The sequence below is a fragment of the Bombus vosnesenskii genome, unplaced genomic scaffold (assembly GCF_011952255.1).
Source record: "Bombus vosnesenskii isolate JDL3184/JDL3185 unplaced genomic scaffold, Bvos_JDL3184-5_v1.1 scf7180000013334, whole genome shotgun sequence".
NCBI lineage: Eukaryota > Metazoa > Arthropoda > Insecta > Hymenoptera > Apidae > Bombus > Bombus vosnesenskii.
The window spans coordinates 839332-859845 of NW_022882972.1; the positions used below are offsets into that span (position 1 = coordinate 839332).

The 20514-nt window shown below is 32.8% G+C and overlaps 3 protein-coding genes and 1 long non-coding RNA gene across 9 annotated transcripts; 2 read left to right on the forward strand and 2 right to left on the reverse strand.

The window, feature by feature from the left end:
• The first annotated feature begins 623 nt into the window (after positions 1-623).
• LOC117235873 lies at positions 624-1285 on the forward strand. The gene is made up of 3 exons (XR_004493742.1): positions 624-692; positions 773-1110; positions 1187-1285. It is a non-coding gene; the product is annotated as an uncharacterized LOC117235873 (long non-coding RNA).
• A 46-nt stretch (positions 1286-1331) lies between these two features.
• On the reverse strand, positions 1332-10048 carry LOC117235864 (glutamate [NMDA] receptor subunit 1). Of its 5 annotated transcripts, XM_033498301.1 has the most exons (18): positions 9881-10048; positions 9411-9588; positions 8811-9062; positions 7825-8019; positions 7571-7671; positions 7160-7333; positions 6286-6399; positions 6060-6207; positions 5468-5681; positions 5258-5410; positions 4985-5142; positions 4541-4775; positions 4090-4238; positions 3567-3724; positions 3302-3474; positions 2843-3096; positions 2686-2761; positions 1592-1723 (listed from the first exon to the last, which is right to left on the reverse strand). In XM_033498301.1, exons 2-17 carry the CDS (start codon positions 9570-9572, stop codon positions 2717-2719), a joined length of 2685 nt encoding a protein of 894 aa, XP_033354192.1. In that variant the 5' UTR covers positions 9573-9588; positions 9881-10048; the 3' UTR covers positions 1592-1723; positions 2686-2716. The 5 variants fall into 5 exon arrangements, with proteins under 5 accessions (XP_033354191.1, XP_033354189.1, XP_033354190.1 ...); XM_033498300.1 differs by lacking the exon at positions 2686-2761 and having other exon boundaries at positions 1332-1723; positions 5258-5392; positions 9881-10047; XM_033498298.1 differs by lacking the exon at positions 2686-2761 and having other exon boundaries at positions 1332-1723; positions 9881-10047.
• Positions 10049-10873: 825 nt separating this feature from the next.
• On the forward strand, positions 10874-15327 carry LOC117235865 (monocarboxylate transporter 12). 2 transcript variants are annotated; one of them, XM_033498305.1, is made up of 7 exons: positions 10874-12233; positions 12636-12779; positions 13028-13311; positions 13423-13937; positions 14223-14443; positions 14614-14928; positions 15200-15327. In XM_033498305.1, the coding sequence occupies exons 1-6, from the start codon at positions 11618-11620 to the stop codon at positions 14787-14789; spliced, it is 1956 nt and encodes a 651-aa protein (XP_033354196.1). In that variant the 5' UTR covers positions 10874-11617; the 3' UTR covers positions 14790-14928; positions 15200-15327. The 2 variants fall into 2 exon arrangements, with proteins under 2 accessions (XP_033354196.1, XP_033354195.1); XM_033498304.1 differs by having other exon boundaries at positions 10875-12233; positions 13028-13937.
• Positions 15094-16787, reverse strand: LOC117235871 (UPF0547 protein C16orf87-like). Its single transcript, XM_033498312.1, has 3 exons — positions 16479-16787; positions 15907-16095; positions 15094-15826 (listed from the first exon to the last, which is right to left on the reverse strand). Exons 1-3 carry the CDS (start codon positions 16527-16529, stop codon positions 15596-15598), a joined length of 471 nt encoding a protein of 156 aa, XP_033354203.1. The 5' UTR covers positions 16530-16787; the 3' UTR covers positions 15094-15595.
• Between the last annotated feature and the right edge of the window lie 3727 nt (positions 16788-20514).

Sequence of the window (20514 nt, forward strand, 5' to 3'; positions counted from 1 at the left end):
GGGCATCGAATCCTATTCAAAGTGATTCAAAATTTTGACGGTCTTGAAAAATATCGAATCGTTCCGAAACTAATTGTGAGATTCGAATACCAATTACTACTTGCAGCTGCATCATCTATTAAATAACATTATTAAAGGTTAACGTTTCTGTTATGTTTGTATTCAAAGATATTAGATTGTTCTTGTCAAGGCCAACAATTTTTTAAACAACGAAAGCATATACTTATGTACTTTCATTCATTCAAACTTGTTTAAATAAATTTATTAATAAACTCAAATCTGAAGTTTTTGGTAAGTTTTGAATATCGAGTGAATTAAACTAAAAAAGTATTATATTTTTATATGAGGTTTAATATTGTCTCATTGAAAAAAGAAATCTGTTTTATTAACAAATTCCTTTCTTCTTAATTTTCTTCAATATCTAACTAAAAGCAGTATTTGTTTGAATGTTCTATTATTTTATAGAAATTCATATAAAAAGCTACGAATTTTTCGAATAGCCTAATAATCAAACAATCGAGATGGTAAATAATGTGTGCTAGAAGTGAAGAAGAAGGATACAAATGTATTGAATTAGTTAAATTAAAGATTACATTGATACCTTGAACAAAAGTGGCGCTTACAAATTTTGGTTCTATGTATTTTATACGATAGCTCTAACAGCTGAAATGTATTATTTTATCACTTATACAGTTAGTATAGAATTTATAAAATTAAAATTAAAATTTTCTAAATTAATCAACTTTTATTTTATTTAGTATTTCTTTTATAGAAAATAAGAAAAATGCATCGATTGGTCTATAAGTAAATATACTTAAATATACTATAGTTCGGTTTAAAGAGATAATAATGACCTTAAATATTTGAAATATCTTCACTTCCGGGCCAGCAACCCGAAGCAATATCTTGTGATATTTTTATCTGTTACTGTTTAAAAAGTATGACTTCATCCAGTAACAAGAAATGCTATACGTGACAATTTTTATAACAAATACGGCATCAATTAAAGCATAGTTAATTCAGTAAGAATTAAGTAGGAAGATAATTCGTAGAAGTTGCATAAACGTAGTATTATTGGAAAACGCAAATAAAGTAACTTGTTTTGTCAGGGTAAAAGACTACATTAGAATATTCCATAATTAAAAAAAAACTGTTATTATACTTGTTTCTTCAAAATTTTATGAAGTTGTAGGAGATGGGTGTAAGAAGTATCCTTAAAACACAAAATTGGCTAATATAGATTAACTGAAGAATGTTGCAAATAAAATGTTGCGCCAATGCAACGTTGTTCCTTAAAGGATTAATGGGTACTAAAACACGGTAAGAGAGTCTTTAAAGTAACGGTCTTTATTGTATAAAACAAACTTATCATTTTCAACACAGTTACATATGTGTCATATCTAACAAACTTTTTTCTCAGGTAATAATATAACATGTTGATATTTTACGATGTACAAGTAATCGATGAGAACGAGTTATTTCACACTATGAGATGTGAGACGTTTGCAGTGTATGCAGCGGGCGATAATCTGATATCGTCTGAACGTGGTATAGGTCGTTGACGGATGTCACTGTCCCCTGGCCATGCCCGACCAGGACTTCGCGGAGATACGTTCGATCTAGCTACCGTATCGACTGCTAAACTTACGGTCGTAGGATCGTTAAGGCCGTTACTTTGAATCCTTCGCTGAGCGGCTATCGAAGCTCGTAGAGTCTTTCGTTTCTGCATTTTAAAAATCGAAAGAATAGAAATTAGACAAATATACTAGGGGTATTGAAAAAAAGCTGCATTCGTTTTATTGTTTTGGCTAATTCTACTGAATTTGTATCGTAATACAGCAGTATTTCGTTAAGTAGTCATCGCTATTTTTATCCTTATTCTCTCTTAGAATTAAATTGTTAGTAGAATGAGCTTTTGGCGTTACGTTATGTAAAAAGAACAAATGTGTCATATAACTGTTAATAGAGAAGAAAAATACTAGGAATTTTCTGGAATTATACTTCCCTCGATAATTGAGCAGATAAAGTTTCATGACCAGTTAGCAAAGCACTACTGTATGAATTGTATTTGAGATTAACTATAATGATTAGAATGCGGACTTTTATGCGTGTAAGAGAAATTTAAAGGTGCGAAAATGCACACGATGCATTTGAAGATAACACAAGTCCAAGATAGAATACTTTTTCTAATATTTGATAAGAAATACAAATTTCGGCTTAGGTTCCCCTTCTTTAATTGTGCTCATAAGAATATGGATTTGCATAAATATTCGCAATCTAATGATGATATTTTGCATATATATATATATATATATATATATATATATATATAGCTTAACCTTTCTGCAACGGGACTGTAAGAACTAGAGCTCCACTTTTCTTATACACACTTTTGCAAGAAAGAGTCAAAATAAAATATAAAAGGAGAAAAGTATAAAATGCTAACTGTATAAATATTTGATGCATCATAAAAGCAGCAATTATAATGTCAAATACGACGAAGTACTTCTCGTTGCGTATTTTACACTATTTTTTTCTAAAATGCAAAATTGAATTTTACTGCATTAAACATTAACATTAAGTTAGCCTGTTTATATCTAAAGCTTGCAAAGCGTATGAATCGTTGTGCTTTAATCTAGAATGTTTGTGTTCGTTTGACAATCATGTTCTTTTAGGTGTCGTTACTGAAGTCTGTTAGAATTCCTGCGTTGCTCCCCTATTTTGTCCTGGCTGCTTGCGATTTACTGACAAACACAAAATTCTGAGGAATGGAGAACAAAAGACATCGAACGAAAGAAGTTCGATTCCAAATCCAAAATCTATAATCAAGCTTATCCTTTACCTCGATCGCACCTCTCCATTTATCAGCCGCATGTCTCGCCAGTTCCATCTTTTTCTGCTTGCGAATCTGATGTTTTTTGTACGCTACTTCAATGATGATAAGTCCAATACCACCTATGATTCCAACACCGACCACTATGAATACTCCAGCCATATTTTTTAAGCCTAAAGTATTTGGAGCTTTCTCAAGTTGCTCGCATTGCTGTACGTTACTTCGAAGAATCCAATGGTTGTCAAGGCTTTCCATAAAGCCACCTAATAGTGTAATAAATATTTAGTAACAATTATTGGTAACTTGATGTTTATTTTTATATTACGGGACGTTAATTTATCCAATAATTCTAATTCTATTCTTTTAATGATTCTTATTAATTTTGAATATATGGTTATATATGATATATGATAATTATTTCATTATTAGTTTTTAATTATTTCAGATAATGATTTTTATTGAATTTACTTTCGTGAAAATCCAAGATAGCAAGAGTAACAGCGTCTGCCCATAAGGAACCTTTTTGCAAACCAATCCCATAACCGGAACGGCCAAATAACTCTCCAGCAGTTACCAATTCGCAGTCCTGAGCAGCTTCGAATTCTAATCGAGAACTATCCCAGATAAAAGCCATGAGTTTCCTACAAATACAATAATATCCTTAAAATCGTCAATTCTTGAACTTTAAATTTTTATGATAATCCAAATTTTATTCTTTATTTATTTTTTTTACCCAATTTTTATATCTCTGATAGCTTCTTCAGCAGTGTCGTAATTGTTCGCTTCCATTGTACGATACATATTGGATAATTCTACTTGTCGACGGAAGTACATGTCCACAGCTGAGCCCTTCACCGTGGCGCACGTAAGGTTCTCCATGGTGTTTCTAAGCTGCAAGTATATTTATGATGTTGCACAGGTAGTGTAACGTCTTCGTTACTTTGACTAAAATCAATATGTACGCTGTAGCAAAGGTAACAATAGATGTAATCGATATATTACATATACGTTTGTATACGTATGTAGAGTGATCCAAAAGTAATACAATGAAAAATTAAAGATGTAAATCATTGTTACTACAACAGATTGTAAAATGTTTTTAGTATTTTTATATTCAATATCTTTGATATGCATATAATATGATGTATATTTATGTAATATAAATTGCTGTAATAACAATTTGCTGTAAATTTTAAGGTGATACTTAAGATATAAAAAACAATATTATTTTTATTATTTATTAGTTTCATTCTTACTCGAGCATCGTTGATGCCAGTTAATTTAGTTTTCGGCCGTTCCAACACGAGGAAAGCAGCCAAGTTGGCAGTGTAAGAAGCAACGATAATCATTGCAAATCCTGCCCACACCATACCCAACACTCGAGCAGAAAAACTCCGTGGAGTACCTGCAAAAATAATTATGTTTATCCATAATATTTATAAAATTCAGGTAAAATCCTCATTTATAGAGATGAAACTATTTTTACGCGGCGGCATTTTCATCCACGAGTAATCAATTTAATTACACTTCAATTGACAAAAGAATGTTATAAGGCTTACTATAAATATTTTGAAGTTCAATGTTAATAATGATTGATGTCAATGTATTTTTGTAAATAATAATTTGTATAGAATTTAATTTTTTTATACGTCTGAATGAAGTGTCTTTTTATTGTTTCATGGGGAAATAATATAATTAAAATCAAACCTTCCCCGATTCCACTGTTGAGAAGTACTCCCCAGGCGAACCAAACGGCGCTGGACAGATTCAGGGCGTCCTCTTCGGTACCGTCAGTGTTTGCTAGCTTGAACCTCCCGAAAGGTGAGAACCGGTCGAGGAGGTACAAAACTAGAGCCACTACGTGTACCGACACCATCACCAGTATCCATAGAGTGTTGCTGAATGGTTGCAGAAACGACACAAGGGTTGATGATCTTGATGGCTAAACCAAAAATTCTTTTTATAATTTTATATTTTTTTAATTAATAGTCTCAATTACTATTAACTAATTATTAACTATGAACTATGATTTATTTTAAATATTCTTTAATTATTATGATATAATTATAGTTTTAAATTAATCTTTAACCATTTTAAAATATATAACTACTTAGTTATTAATAAATATTACTAGATTATCAGTTATTGTACCTTTTTTTCAAGAATAGTGATGCCTTGATACTTGAACGGCTTGCTGAACTCGATAAATTCGGCGCGTTCCGGATTAATCGTCAAAGGAGCGACGATCATATCTGCTCTTTCATTTACCAATTCTCCGATAAGTCCTGTCCATTCTTTTTTTCCTCCAACTGAAACAAGGAATTTGTAAATTAAATACTAGTATCTGTTTCATAGTCACGTATGTTCACATCGAAACGAGGCCTTACATCTACAACTGTTCTACCATGCTTCTACTTGTCGCACCTGAATTGTACTTGATCACATAGCTGCCAAATTGTCCATCGGGAGACAGAGCCAAACTATAGGTGAAATTAATGGTCTTTGATAATTCTTTCAACAAATCCATGCAGTATCCCTTGCAACAATATGTTTTCGTAGCTGTAAATGTTTGAAGATCTATTGTACATAATGTATAAGATATGCTATATCTTGTGATATTTAGTAAATTCTTACTTTCATGTTCTGTGACGTTAAAATGAGGGCATGGAATCTCTTCTGGAAGACATGGTTCACCGGATGCGATCTCGCGAACGTAAACAAATGGCTTTTCTTCGATAGTAAGTACTTTCAAGTGCGTAGGAATCATAAAACCTTCGGGTTTAGTTTGCAGTCGGCCAGGCCACGTTATGTTGGACTCGTTGACACTTAATGTCATTTTGGTACCATTCTACGGATAATACGAATGCCAATATTAGAGAAGTAAAAAGATATCTTTCAAACAATTAATTTTTTATGGAAAATATTCAATATTATACTAATATTTAAATTTTGATATAATATCAGATTAAGTAAAATATTAAATTTACTGTAAGATACTATATATAAAGATACTATATATAAAAAAGATATTATATTTAAAGAGTATATTCAAGTTATTTTAATAAGATAACTATCTATACTTTTTCAATTAATTATTTAAGGAAAACTTTTGAAGAAGGTAAATAGATTTAAGCTAAAGAGTTTTAACATCTACTTTGTTGTGAATATTTGAGGATTCTTCTGCATTTTTAATATGTAATTCTATTTATTTTTTAATCTCACTTACAGTTGGATAAAAATACTGCCCAACGGAGACCCTTTTACCATTCTCCTGGATATTAATGATGTCATATTCAGCATAAATGCGATCCCCATTATCATCGAACGCTACTTTGCCAGTCTTACCATCTGATAGTACCTCTTTGAGGATGAATCTAAAACAGAGTGGAACTCATAACAGCAAGATACCATTTGATTTATATCAATAAAAACATAATAGAAGTAAACAGTACTCGAAAAGGCTTTTGCCGGTTTCCCATATCGAGCCAGAATCTCCGCAATCCTTTGGCGCCTCCGTGATTACTTTCGACTTGTTCATTTCTCGTAAGGCGGATACAAGCACTATCCTGAAATGTATATTCTGTTAGATTGTAAAATTATGATCTATCATACATCAGAAAAATTGGAAAATTTAAAATAGTAAAATTTAAGGTATAAATTCTTCTTGATCGAACAATATCCAAATGGTAGATGTAGTCCGAGACTACTATTTTCATCAAAACCACTTATTACTCCGTGGAATGTTCATTAACTACTAGTTATATTTATCTGAAATGGATAATAGGTTGTTTCACAGAAAGAGAGAGAAAGAGAGAGAGAGAGAGAGAGAGAAAGAGAGAAAGAAAAAGAGGGAAAGAGAGAGAGAGAGAGAGGGACAGGGCAACGTTACTCGTACACACATATCCTAAACGTTCAAAGCACATTCAGCGTTTCGCTGAACGATACGGAATATCCATTGGACAGATTGGAAGGTGTGCTAAGAGAGTATGTGATCCAGTGATCTGAAATCAGTTGTACATTGCTGTGAAATCAGGATGCGTGTTTCCTGTGCGTTGCATGCAATTTTACAATTCTACATCAGAAAAAGTTTGAATGAAGAAATGTGAGAAAGACATTTGTTTTTGTTTCTTTCTGTTTTGTTGCGAAGTATCGTAAAGATGTCCATTCAATCACTCTAATTGTAAGTCTTCTCATGCGTAGGTATCGTGTGTCCTTTTATTCTCATTTTTTTTTTTTTTTTTTTTAGGCCTTTTCAGTAGTAAGACACGAAACTACGGACGCAACATACATGCGTGGATGTCTATACGTGATTAGAAAGGGACTGACAGGCTATCGTCGATGTGAGACTTCTCTTTCTCCGCGTTAATTAATTTCAAGCCGAGAAGACCTTCCGGTGCGTTAGGCGCATCTAAGGCTTGCTCCGTCACGATCCAAACATATCCTGCACCAGTCATATTCAATGCTGCTGCGTCTTGAAAAATCACACTTGCGTCTGTTTTTCTGTTGAAGAGTAAACAAAATTTCATTCGTTCATTTATTCATTATTGTTATTTAGTATTTATTTCTCTTAACAAATAGGATAAAAGTTTAACATCTTTGTTGATAGAGCTTTGTGCGAGCTTTATATCATTTATATAATAGTGATTTATATATTACAATTATTTTAAATAATTTGAAAAGTTTATTGCTATACAGATTGATGTAAAGCATATTTTAATAGAAGTAATTGGTACTTACGAAGTGTACAAGAGACAAACTCTAGCTTGTGCATTTTTCATCTCCATTAACTGTTCCGTGAAGCTATCTAAACCAGGTTCAAATTCGATCACAGACTCTACCTGTTTCAAATCCATTACAATTCAATTAGAAACTAACAAACTAATTTCGTTATTGTCATAAAATTATGTTATATGTAATTATACAACGTTGTTTTCATAGAATTATTTCTAATAGGTCTTTCAAACAAGATTAGAAAATTTCATTAGATATACCTGAACTTTAATTTCAACATCATCTTCCAAATTCTGGGAAGTCGTCTGAAATCTTCCAAGCAATGCTCGACCATCTGTATCTGAACTATGGATGAAGATCACTTTCTTATAGCTAAAGTGTTGCAATAATTCAACCCATACGTCTGCTTGATGCGAATATGGTGGTACTGTCCTTAGGAAGGAGACGTGAATGTTCTGAAAGAATACTATACTTCAGATAAATCTTGCTATTTTATGTTATTACACAATATTTTCTAGAACGCGCACCACACGTATGCTATACAGATATTTAACGTAACATGTAATACGGATAATGTGACAATGACGTAGTAAGTATTACAGACAATCTTATTTGTACAAATCCTTTGACGAACTACAATTTAACGTGTTCACTGTTGATCGTATTTTCATAACCCGTGCCGCGCCCCAATAAATGTAAAAAGATTCTATTTCTATAATACGAAATTATAAGCACATATATGTCTGGTGCGAATTATTATATTTAACGAATATTATATAGTAATATTGAATATTAAACATATTGTACAAATTACAATACTCGATACTCGCCAAATATAATAATTCATACGCTAGCACAATGATATAGTACTGAATATTATGTTGTACGAATTATTATTTTTTTCAAGATTTCGTTACATTTAATTTTTTTTCTATATGCCAGTCGATGTCATACAAATATTATATTTTATAAGAGTACCTGACGAAATCGAATTTGCAATATACGTAGTGAATGTGTTAAATGTGCTGTATGATATTTGTTATAATAAATTAGAAATTAAATGTTAATTAACATCATAGATAATTTATATTTGTAGTTAGTTATTTTTAATAACTAGAACAATTAATATTACATTTTATAAAAGAAAATGTATGTAAATTTTTCACTGCTTTAGAATATCTCAATAATTCTAATCAATTTTCATGTGTAGAGTAGAGATCTTCGTTATATTTGCTAATGGACTCACTTTGTCAGAGAATGCGGAATCTCTTGAAGATATACCTATAACGGGTATATGATAAAAGCCACTTGTATAAGAAACAGCAGCTGGTGACAGATCCCCTGTAAGGGGATGAGAAACTACCACCGCGTACACTTGTTCCGCTATCAAAGAGTTACACACGCTCAAAGCCGTCTTAATTGGATTGGAGTCCATTTCAATTACCGTGTGCTTATAAGTCACTCCCTTATTGACATATTGCGAGTTGAAGTTCAAAGTCTAGAAACCGGGACAAATATGGAATTAATTATGACTCAATACTTCCTTGGAAAGTACGACGAATAAACATCTACAATTATCCTTTGACTAACTATTCGATGTTTCATTAAATAGAACAGTTAAATTTCAATTTATTGTATATTCGAACTGAACTTCTTTGCATTATAGAGATGGAATTGAATTTAAAAATTAAGATAATTTAATTAAACTAAACTAGAATTTAATAAATTCTTAAAATGAAGCGAATTAAGTTTCAGACATAACTACTTTAAATAAGAAGTTAACTAATAAGAAGGTCTTATACAAAAAGATTAAATTATGGGAAGGTTTTCATTGAATATTACTTACGTTTAGCGTTCGTTTGAAATACTCTTTGCTGTCATTATTGGAGAAAACGCCGCCGATCATAAAGAAGGTGGGATTGTTGAATTGGCTCGCGACGAGTCCATTGTGCACTTCATCGTTCAAAACAATTAAGGAAATGAACAATGCGACACCCTCGTATTTCATTATTAGAAAGTTCGATCTAAGAAAAAAAATGAATTTCAAAATGGATTTCATCGAAGAACTAAAATATAAATAGGGGTAATATACAATAAAGAATTATACATACATACATAATGAACCATAAAAATTGTGGCAGTTTTTAATAATTATAATCATAATAGGAGATCTACAATTAATTATATTAACATGTCACAATAAATTTAACGTTATAACGTAAATAATTTGCAAGAACATAAATTTCAACTACATGTTATTCTTCTGAAGCAGTTTATCTCCAAGGACATTTTCTCAAAAATGAAATCTGAACGTACCGGATCAGTCTACAGTCGTTGATCGTTCACGTAATATTCAAGGATGTACGGATTGGCTGGTGATTCATTTAAAACCCGTTCACGCCCTTATCTGACAATGAGTGCACCATGAACAGACCCAGTGTTAACGTCGAGCGCGAAGGTGGATCTGAAAGACAGAAGTCGGAGATTCATTGATCCGTTTGGATGCTGCGCACAGACTTCGTCCCCACTATTGCAATATTAGGATGTTTTCCTATTTTCCAGGCAACCTTACAATTTCTTTCTGACCGTTGCAATAATCTACACTTCCCTGCTCGTTTCAAACTCCTTATTTCTTCCTTATTCTCAGGATTATTTAGATCTCGACCAAACATGTGCATTTAATCTCCCAATACAACTAAAGTACAGTAGAATTTCACTTATCAAAATGAAATTTTAGTTAGTGAGACTAACTCAACTTCTGCTGATTGAATTCATTTATCTAAGTTGACCTGAGTTCTATTTTCGTAAACGAGAAATGATAAATAGTGGGAAAAATCGATCAATTCTTATCATACAGTGGTGTGCAAAAGTTTCTGGGCAGATAGTATTTCTTTTTATATATCCTAAATATTTTTAATATTTTAAAGAATATTTTAAAGAACAGCCTAAAGATATCTTAAATAATTTTAATTAATATTGCGTAACTATACAACAGTTTATTGTCTTTCTTACTTGGCATGTTTCGTAACCAACGTTAGTTCATATTCTTTTAGCCAAATTGCTTATTATCAAAACAATTAAGAACATCCTATAAACATACAAAATATAAACAACTAAGAATAATTTAATTCTAATTCAAAGTTGTTTCTTCCATAGATTCATAGCATAACAAGAAGAAAAAGCATTGCCAGGAGAGTTTAAAAGAACTTCCCAATGTTCGTAACAACTCGTACTATCTCCCTGGAATCAGTGTCTCTCCACCGATTAATTCCGATGACCTCCATCGTTTCTAAAGATGTTGAAATAATTGAAGCTGCAAAACGGGAAGGGACACGCGATGCAGGCCGATCGAAGATCGTCCAGGCGTAGGGACTACAGGGTGGAAATGGTCATACAAGCTAGTGGAGGCCAAGGCGGATGGAAAAGTGGGTCGACCGGCAGGACAATAAACCGATAGGCCCCTGCATTGTTTCCAAGCCACGTGGTGGTGACTACACCGCGAGATGCCAGTGCGTCAGTTGTGGCTGCATATTGATCTCGTAAGTTTCCACTCGGTGGCGACCTCCTCTGCGTGCGCACCCTTTTCACTTCGGTTATTTACCAAGCACCCTTAGACAGAGTCAGGAGAACCTTGGAGAACGTGTAAATGGTGAGAAGGAAGTCAACGGTAGATAGGTAACAACAAAGTCAAATCGGGGTGGACCGATTTTGATAAGGTGCATGTCGAAAGACCAGGAAGATTACATTTGGAGAGTTTAAACAATAGAAAAAGAAGAATAGAGGAAAGTAGATAGAACAGAAGTTGACATCTAATAAGATAGATAGAGGAAGATATAGAAAACGACCCCAAGACATAGAGACAAGTACATAAATAGAAATATAGAGTGTTAGAAAAACGAAGATTCCGTTTTTTTATCAGAGATAAAAGAGAATCTGAAGAGGTGAAGCAGGTGAAAAGAAGACTGTTTGCCAGCAGAAGCAAACGAAGGAGAGGAAAAGCAACGTAACTCCAATGTATTACGGTCCCCCTCGCGTGAACGAATCCACGGAAATATGTCATTACCACGAGAATGGAGCCTGCAGGATTCGGTTGAGCGTGACGCTGTCGCCTGTGCGACAGCGTCGCAGGAGATGGTCGGCACCACTGTCATCGACGAGAATATGAATCAACAAAATCAACTGGGCTCCCTTTTGTCGATACATTCGGCGCCCGTCTTCGATTTGAGCACAGGTGTACCCTCGCCAAAAAGGCCAGCCTCGTTGGCCGTCCAGGCAACAGCAACTTCAACACCGATCGTGCCACCGCATCTTCAGAGTCCAGAGACTATCGAGGACGAGGATAACGATAATCTCCTGACCATATCGAGTCTCACGGCCAGGCCATTGATTGCCAAGTCTCATGAACTTCGATCGAGCATAACTTCTAGTACCAAGAAGAAAAAACCTAAGTGCGAAACGAAAAAATCGAGAAATATCAAGTATGTTCCATTAGATGGTGGTTATGGCTGGGTGATCGTTTGCGGAGCATTTTTCGTTCAGTTCTGGGTGACTGGACTGATGAAATCTTACGGGGTGCTGTACGTTGAGGTGATGGAAACGTTCAAGGATTCCACAGCTTCGGTCGCTTCTTGGATACCCGCTATCTTGTCTTGTCTTTGTCTCGCGCTTGGTAAGTATTTGCCAAGATGTTTTAGTGAAAAGTAGGTTTTTTAGAAGTCTAATCAATATTTTAATAAAATAATAATACTAAAAATGTGACACAACTCTAAACAAATTATTCAGGGAAAACGAGAAACTATTTGGAAACTTATAAAAAATTATTTACTAAACACATAATGTTAAAGTAAAGAATAAACACTAGAATGATAGATAGATAGATGATCAAATATTATTTTTGTAATTTTCCATTCTTAACTTTCTTGAGATCGTTCTTTGACGATTTTGATGCTCATCTAACACAGGATTGAATTATTTTGAGTTGTGACACTTTTGAAGTACATGTGCGACTATGACAATGTGAAGAGATTGTGCTATTATCCTAAATATTAATATGTGAATAATCCAAATACAGCTCCAGTGACGAGCATGCTGTGCCAGAAGTATAGTTGTCGGGCTGTCGTTTTCATCGGTGGATTGTTCTGTGCTTTAGGATTAACGATAAGTTACTTTGCAACAAAGTTGATACATCTCTTTTTTACATTTGGAGTTCTGACAGGTTCGTGGGTAATCGATTTTATCAAATTTCTTCGCCGTGCGTTCGTCTCAATATATGTATGTATATGTATATAATCAGGTTTCGTCATTGGGTTACGTAAGAAAATGCGGATAGCATGCTTGAAAGAAAGAAAGCAAGAATATGATACGAACGAACAACTGGACAATACAATTAATCCAATTATAAACATCTAAATATTTGTACAATGACAATATTTATTGTCATATCAATTAATATAACAATTTTAGGCATTGGCAGCGGTCTGTCGACAACACCAGGTATCATTCTCGTCTCACAATACTTCGACAAGCATCGAGCACTAGCAAATGGAATATGCGTATCTGGTACAGCAGCTGGCAGTTTCGTGTTTCCGCTTTTGATCAAGGTTCTCGTGGATAATTTTGGTTTCCACGGTACCATCCTTTTACTTGGTGGTTGTATGCTTCACGTGTGTGTCAGCGCAACCCTATACCGGCCACTGGAGAACAATTACGCGCCAGAAGACACAGAGATGCCGGAAAAGGCGGAAAAGGTCGAGAGCACAGCAAAGGAATTAGAGACGGCAAAACAACAGAAGTTAGATTTAATATTCGCCAATGATTCGACTACGAAACATAATCTGTTGAACGAATTATTTCATCAGAACGGTGTAGTGGCGGTCGAGCTGACAGACAGTGACGAGGAGAAAGACGTTGTGGGCGAGTGTCTACAGATGAAACCGATCTCGAAGATACGTAGCTCGAGTATATTACACAGTGTCGAAGATCTATCGACCGATTCTACGTGCGTTTACAAGGCAAGGTCGTCGTTAAAGTCGCTGAAGTCGTCAGTCACGGCGGTATATCCAGTTCCTCAGAACGAGTCACAACTGCCAAAGGAAAAGAAGACAGTGATGCAAAGGATAGCGCAATACATCGATCTGTCTCTATTGAAAAATCCTCAATTCATGATGATGTGTTTGTCCGTTAGTCTTATGTCAACCGGAAGTCCGTATATGCTGTACTATCTTCCGGCATACGTACACGCTGCTGGTTATACGAAATCGGAAGCTGGATACCTGGTCGCTATTTCCGCTGCGCTTGATTTATGCGGAAGATTAGGACTTGGATGGCTTTCGGATTTGAAACTTTTTGATCGGCGGAAAGGATACATTGGAAGGTACGTTCAAGAAATTTTTATACTGCGTCCACAAAATGCATTTGCATAGATCCTTATTTTCCAATAAAATATTTTTTTTATCAGATTCTACGTTTCATTTTCATAGTATTGAATTTTTATAGTCATATGGAAGTATTACTAAATGATGTGAAATTTAATACGCTTGAACCTAATTTAATGTGCACATGCTATAGGAAATATAGGTGTGCAAATCATTTTTGTATATAATCCTTATTTTTGTATTATTGAACTTTACTATTTAATAAAAATTTTCTTCTTAAACAGTGTCGTGGGTGCTGGTGTAGCTGTACTGGCAATTCCAATGGCCCATTCTTTCTACGTGTTAGCATGTTCTGTAGGCATGTATGGATTATGCTTAGGCTGTTGGTTCCTCTTGGTTCCCGTCCTTCTCGCAGACCAATACGGAACTGATAAAATATCCTCTACTTATGGTCTTGTCAGGATGTTCCAGAGCGTTGGAGCTATTTCTATTCCGCCTTTAGCAGGTATGAAATCATTTGAATTTTAATACAGTACAGCGTTTAAAATAAATATTAATTGCAATTAATGAACTTAAAAGTACTCGATTCTGTGTAGTAGTCGCAGAGGTATTGTCTTGCTTAAATAAACAAATAATCAGTGTTATTTATGTTAATGTTTTCATGTTATATTGCAGGTTACCTGCGCGATGTAACAGGGAGTTACTCCGTATGTTTTCTATGCATGGGTACGTGCATGGTCATGGGAGGTCTACCTTTACTCCTGGTTTTTAACGAAGTATCGGAATCATCGAAGATGACTGTTAATAATGAGAACAGTAACTGTCAAGGAGAGGTGGTTGCAAAAGAATAAAAATATTTTGCGAATGTGATTGAATGTGTATTAGAAATCTAATAAATCACAACATTTGTCGCTACAATTATTCTACTATGATGTATTGCTTCGTTCAGTGTATTCGAAACGTTTACATAAAATACCTCGTTCGCGGCAGGTAAGGGTAATTTTTATAAGTTTTTATATAAATGCACATGTCTCATTTTGTTTTATTGGTAAACGACACTCTCATTTACACATTTACGTTTAAAAATAAAAAGAAATAACATAGGACAAAAACGTTCTTATACATATTAGATTTATATACAATGTAAAGAACTACTTTTAAAAAACAGAATCTGGTTTCCAGTTGTAATTTGTCTTATATATTACACATAAACACTATGTACATTATTCATATTTACATGTTACATTATGATTATTTGTAGAAAATGAAGAATTGCGGCAGGTCCTACGATGAAAGAAACAATCTCTTAGTAGGAAATACATATTTTTCATACAAACAGATGTAATTAAACACAATGATCTTTAATAAAAATTGTATTCTTTTCACTTATGTAGTCTTAATTTGTCTACTTTCGAAGATAATGTATAAATTAATGCTCAAAAAACTTTATAAATCTCAAAATTACCATAAATTAATTCATGCTAATTAATGCTATTAATTCATGCATAACATTATGTAATACTATTTTAATTTTCCTTGATGCAATGAATAGATAGCATTTCAAATATAGTCCAGCATCTATATAAAATGATTACTTTCTACTAAAAATGGACACTAGTATTTCTTATAGTACAAAATATGATACAATAGAAAAAAATTATGTCGGTTTCCAGGCTACAACTCTCATTTTATTATTTAATTCTTGTAGTATCAAAGAGCATGTGAGCTGTTTCTCTGGTGATAGACCATTGATTCCTTCCATTTCATCATCATCATCTCCTATTCCATTACTACTTCCACTTTTCCCTTTACCTTTTACCTTTCGTTTCTTCTTCTTGTTTAGCTGTCTACAGTCTATGTCACTAGCAGCATCTGTTGCTTTTCTGATCTATAATGATTGAATTTTTTTACACAAATTATTCATTTCAAAATATATATTTATATATAGAATATTAAAGAGTATCTTACTTTTGCACTCTTTTTTGATTGTTTATCGTATTCTAAAGCATCATAATAATTTGGTTTCTCACGCTTGATTCGATTGGTTCGTCTTGTTTTCATTACTCCATTATCAGGACTAGGAGGACTTTTTATTGAATTTCGTCTTGCATTAAAGAATGAATGACCACATGGACAAGCTTTGCAAGCTACAGGTACCTTAATAAACAAATACACATAATTAATATAAAGTGATATAAATAAGTTATCAATTGTATACATATATAATTGAATAAATATATAAGATTTGTTTGCACTCAAAATTAAAATTTAATATTTTTTCTTATACACGTATAAAAAAATTAATTATTCAAAGCTTACATTAAAATATACAATGAAATAATTAATTATATAGTAGATAGTAGAAAAATTTATGACAAAATAATCTTATTTCCGTTTTACTGAAATTTTCCCAGTTCATTTAAAAAGTCTTAGTGTAATAAATAAATAAAGGTACAAAAAATATTCAAAATAAAATTAATATATATATGTGTATAACTGTTTGGTATAAATATAAAATAATTATTATAATATAAAATTACCTGCTGTTCACATTTTGGGCAGCCTTTACTGATTGTTTTAGTCTTGGCCATATTACGGAAAAATATTTAATAAGGATAAGGTTATTTACAATTAAAAAATATGACTAGATAACTATATCGTTAAACCATGTCGTTGAATATTGACATCATAGCACGAAAATAGCTTTTATATCGATGAGAATGCATTTTAAGAGTGTTCACTATAACGTTAAGTATTTTTTTTTTACATTTAACATAACGCTAATAAGTAATGACAGCCGTAATGTATAAAAGGAACACAATGTAAAATGATTCGTACTTCAATTGATAGATGGCAGTGAAAGTCAATTACGAGAATGGACCAATCGCAGAATTCATGCTATTTCACATTGTGAAAATGTATTTCCAGTTTTCAGCTTAGTAAGTATTTAAGCTTTGTGATAACACGATACTTGTCATAGTCTTTCTACTCTTTCTCTTCATTACAATTTTGTTATTTTCTCAGATGTAGATATTATTATACTTAATCATATTTTAATGAATGAATGTACGAAATATGAACATACTTAAATAAGTACACATCGAAAATTTCTATATGTAATATGTATGTTTTACATACGTAAATATACGATATGTAAATTATTTACGTATCTCTGATATTATCAATGTTCATAAAATTTATTTTTAATATTTATTTAACTTTCATGGTGGCTTACATTATTAATAATATAGGTAGTTAATTGTTAGTATCAGATCAAAGTTTATTGTCATTGTAGCATTATGTATTTACATAAACTAATTGATATCTATTCTATATTAATAAAATAAACCTAAAAATCCTATCTTTTTAAATTGTATTCGATTATGGTATTCTTAATTGCTCCTTTTCTTGCTCGTTTAATATAAATGCGTTTTATCATTCTTGAAATAGTTGTTAAATCTTTCGAGTTCTAATCGAACACTCGTTGCCTTAAGATGTTGAACTTTAATGGTTAAGATTTATTGATAACTTTTTCATATCTCATGCGTTACGTATTTTTAAGATGATCGTAGTATTTTAATTTCATTGTAAAGCACTTCAATTTTTAAAGATCTGGTTTTACCAGGTATCTGAATTGGTTAGGTTGGGGTATGCACATTTTGTTCAATAACAAAGATATACATATTACTAATTAATATTTCTAGATTTTATCTTTTTTCGCTTCTAAATATTATTTTTTAAAATGAACGGTATACATTTTAATCAAATTAATTGCTTATTTTTCAATAATTTTAGTACACAAGTATTTTAAATAATTTTGGTAAAAATATCCTTTTCCTCTTAGTTTTATTACTTTATTATTTCCAGCCTGTTACTTTTTACTTTTTACCTTTGCAAACTTTCTACCAGTATTAAACAAAGAGTTATCGTTTTTACTTAGTGCAGTATTTTCTTATATAATTCTTTAGCCTTCCCGCGTTGATAAATAATCGGATAAAAGACAGATGTTCCCTAAAATAATTCTCTTATCTCATATATTAATACTACCCTGACTTTTTAAACACTTTTTTACTTCATCGAGTGATATCAAAGTATATACCCAAGTAAGGTGAATGTTCCATCTTACGCGTATTTATTCCACGCACAATTTTCTTCAAATTATTTCTTTTTAACCACTTATTAGATACATATATATATGATTTTATAGCATAATAATTTCATAATTAAGTTTGTTAATTTTTTACATATTATTCATCCAATTATCTTGATTTTACGTCAGTGTTAATAAAGGATCTTATTCTAATTCTTTACTGAGTCTGCACGTTAACTACAAGAACAATAGTGTAACTTGTCGACGAACTGTGTAATTATCTTTCTCTGTTATCTATTCTCAGCTTTATCATATTACATACGTGAGATGATTTTTAAAACAATGTTTTACTCATTACTAAATGCAGTAGCTCACAAAAGTAATCGAACACTTATTTAATAGAAGATTTCTATAAGTGTTTAGGACGATTTAAGTAAACAACTGTACGTGTTACGTATTTTCTGCAACCAAATTTTTGTATATTACATAGTATATTCCGCATTTCTCAGTCTTTCCCATTCTATCGTATTAATTAATCCTTCATGGCCTACAACATCCTCGTCTTTTTTTTACCAGTCGTAGGACAAGAAACAACAATGCGCGAAGCAATTGGAAAGTTACTTCAGTATTTACCTTCGATTTTTAAATTCTGCCCGAAATTTGACGCGATTCCTCGTGATGATGTACGACGAAAGTGACAAACTCTCTTCGGATTTCTTTGCCGATATTGGCTCTTTATTGAAGTAATATTATTCATTCGTTTTATGAAAGTTATTGAAGTTACTGACGATCTATCTTGGGCATTAAAGTCGACACTTGTATTATCGGATACGTCCGCATTCTCTCCACTATCTGATATGGAACAGCGCACGAGTTTATTGGATTCCAAATGTTGAAATTCTGCATCTTCGATTTCTTCATACTCATTAATCATGATATTAGTCTGTTTATCCATTTCTTTATTTTTATTTATAACATTGCAAAAGCAATCTCCTGATGCTTCTTTTTTATATCCTTTCCCTTTTCTATCTACAAATAACTAATAACTATTTATAAATAACTGATCACCGTGAGCAAGGTCTTTTGGTGCTTTTTTCATTTCGACTACTTTTCACCTGTTACGATATTGCCAAACGTCTGAGTACTTTCGCTCCTCTTCGTTTCTTTGTCGATTCTAGTTCTTTCGGTTTCTACTTTTAACATTTTATCATGGCAACCATTTTTCTTCGAGAATTCACAATCATTCTTTTTAGCCATATTATGTGCCCATTTAGCAGTCATCGATGGTGACGCCCAGTCAAGGTCACACTTAGAAACGTGCCTTTTGTTTCCAATGCACGTGTAACTATGCTTCTTAGAACCTGGAATAAAATTCCTTCGACTTTTTGTAACTGAATGTTTCGTAACGCAATCCCTGATCTTATTTTGTTCGTTCGAGGCTTTTTTACAGATACACGAGCGCGTGTTTCGACCAGACGTGTTTGCAGAGATCTGCTCAATTTTCAGATCAGGGCTATTACAGTAATAACACATCAGTTTTAGTTCTTGCTTAGGGAAGATCGCGTCCTTTGTTTCTGTGCAATGGTCTAGTCTGTTTTGTTCCCCAAATTGTTTCCTCACCTTCTGCACACAAGTGTACATCTTCTGCTTTGTCCATTCATAATTTTTCTCTCGCTTCATATATACTCGTTGTTTATGTTTCGCGTACCTTTTTGGGTCTGGTGTACAAAATTCTAACTTTTTTTTCGGAGAAATTAATTTCTCTGGTTTCCGTTTGCAATAAATATTTTCGCACTCTTCACACAATACGCTATTCGACAAGCTCACATCTTTCAATGGACTCGTACAATTACGAAAACAATGTATACTTGAAAGGATATAACTATGTAGTATACAATTGCAACAGGCAATATTATTAGGATACATTTGGGTATTTACCTCTGTGTGTTTTCTGGGAAAAGATTCTTGTACTTCACCGATTTTATCTTTTAGTATTATACTAGTTTGTGCAATTCCATCGGCTGCATTTTTAGAAGTAGTTTGGCCTTCCTTTTTAGTAATTATTCCATTTTCTAAATCATTCTTTGATGCAAATTGCTTTTTATCGTTCAATTGATCCTTTTTGTGATGTGTATATTTAGAATGAGTATGCTTGTTAAGATTTTTATTAGAAATAATTTTTTGAGACTTAGGACGAGTTTTTTCTACAACAGTCTCAGTACGTTGGTCACGTTTCACTTTTTCTGTAGGTTTCCTGCGATTCGATAATTCCGAGTTTTTCTTAAAGGATAACTGACTAGTGTATCTGTTTTCTTTTTTCCGGACTCCCTGCAAATTGTCATTGAATGTTCTCTCAATTAGCGAATAATTTGATTCTTGGTGTCCTTCTTGAGGAGGATCTTTTTTATCATCAATATGAACTTTATTAAATTGACACGGGACACCGCGTTCTATTTCTGCCTCGTCGTCTCCATCGTACACGCACG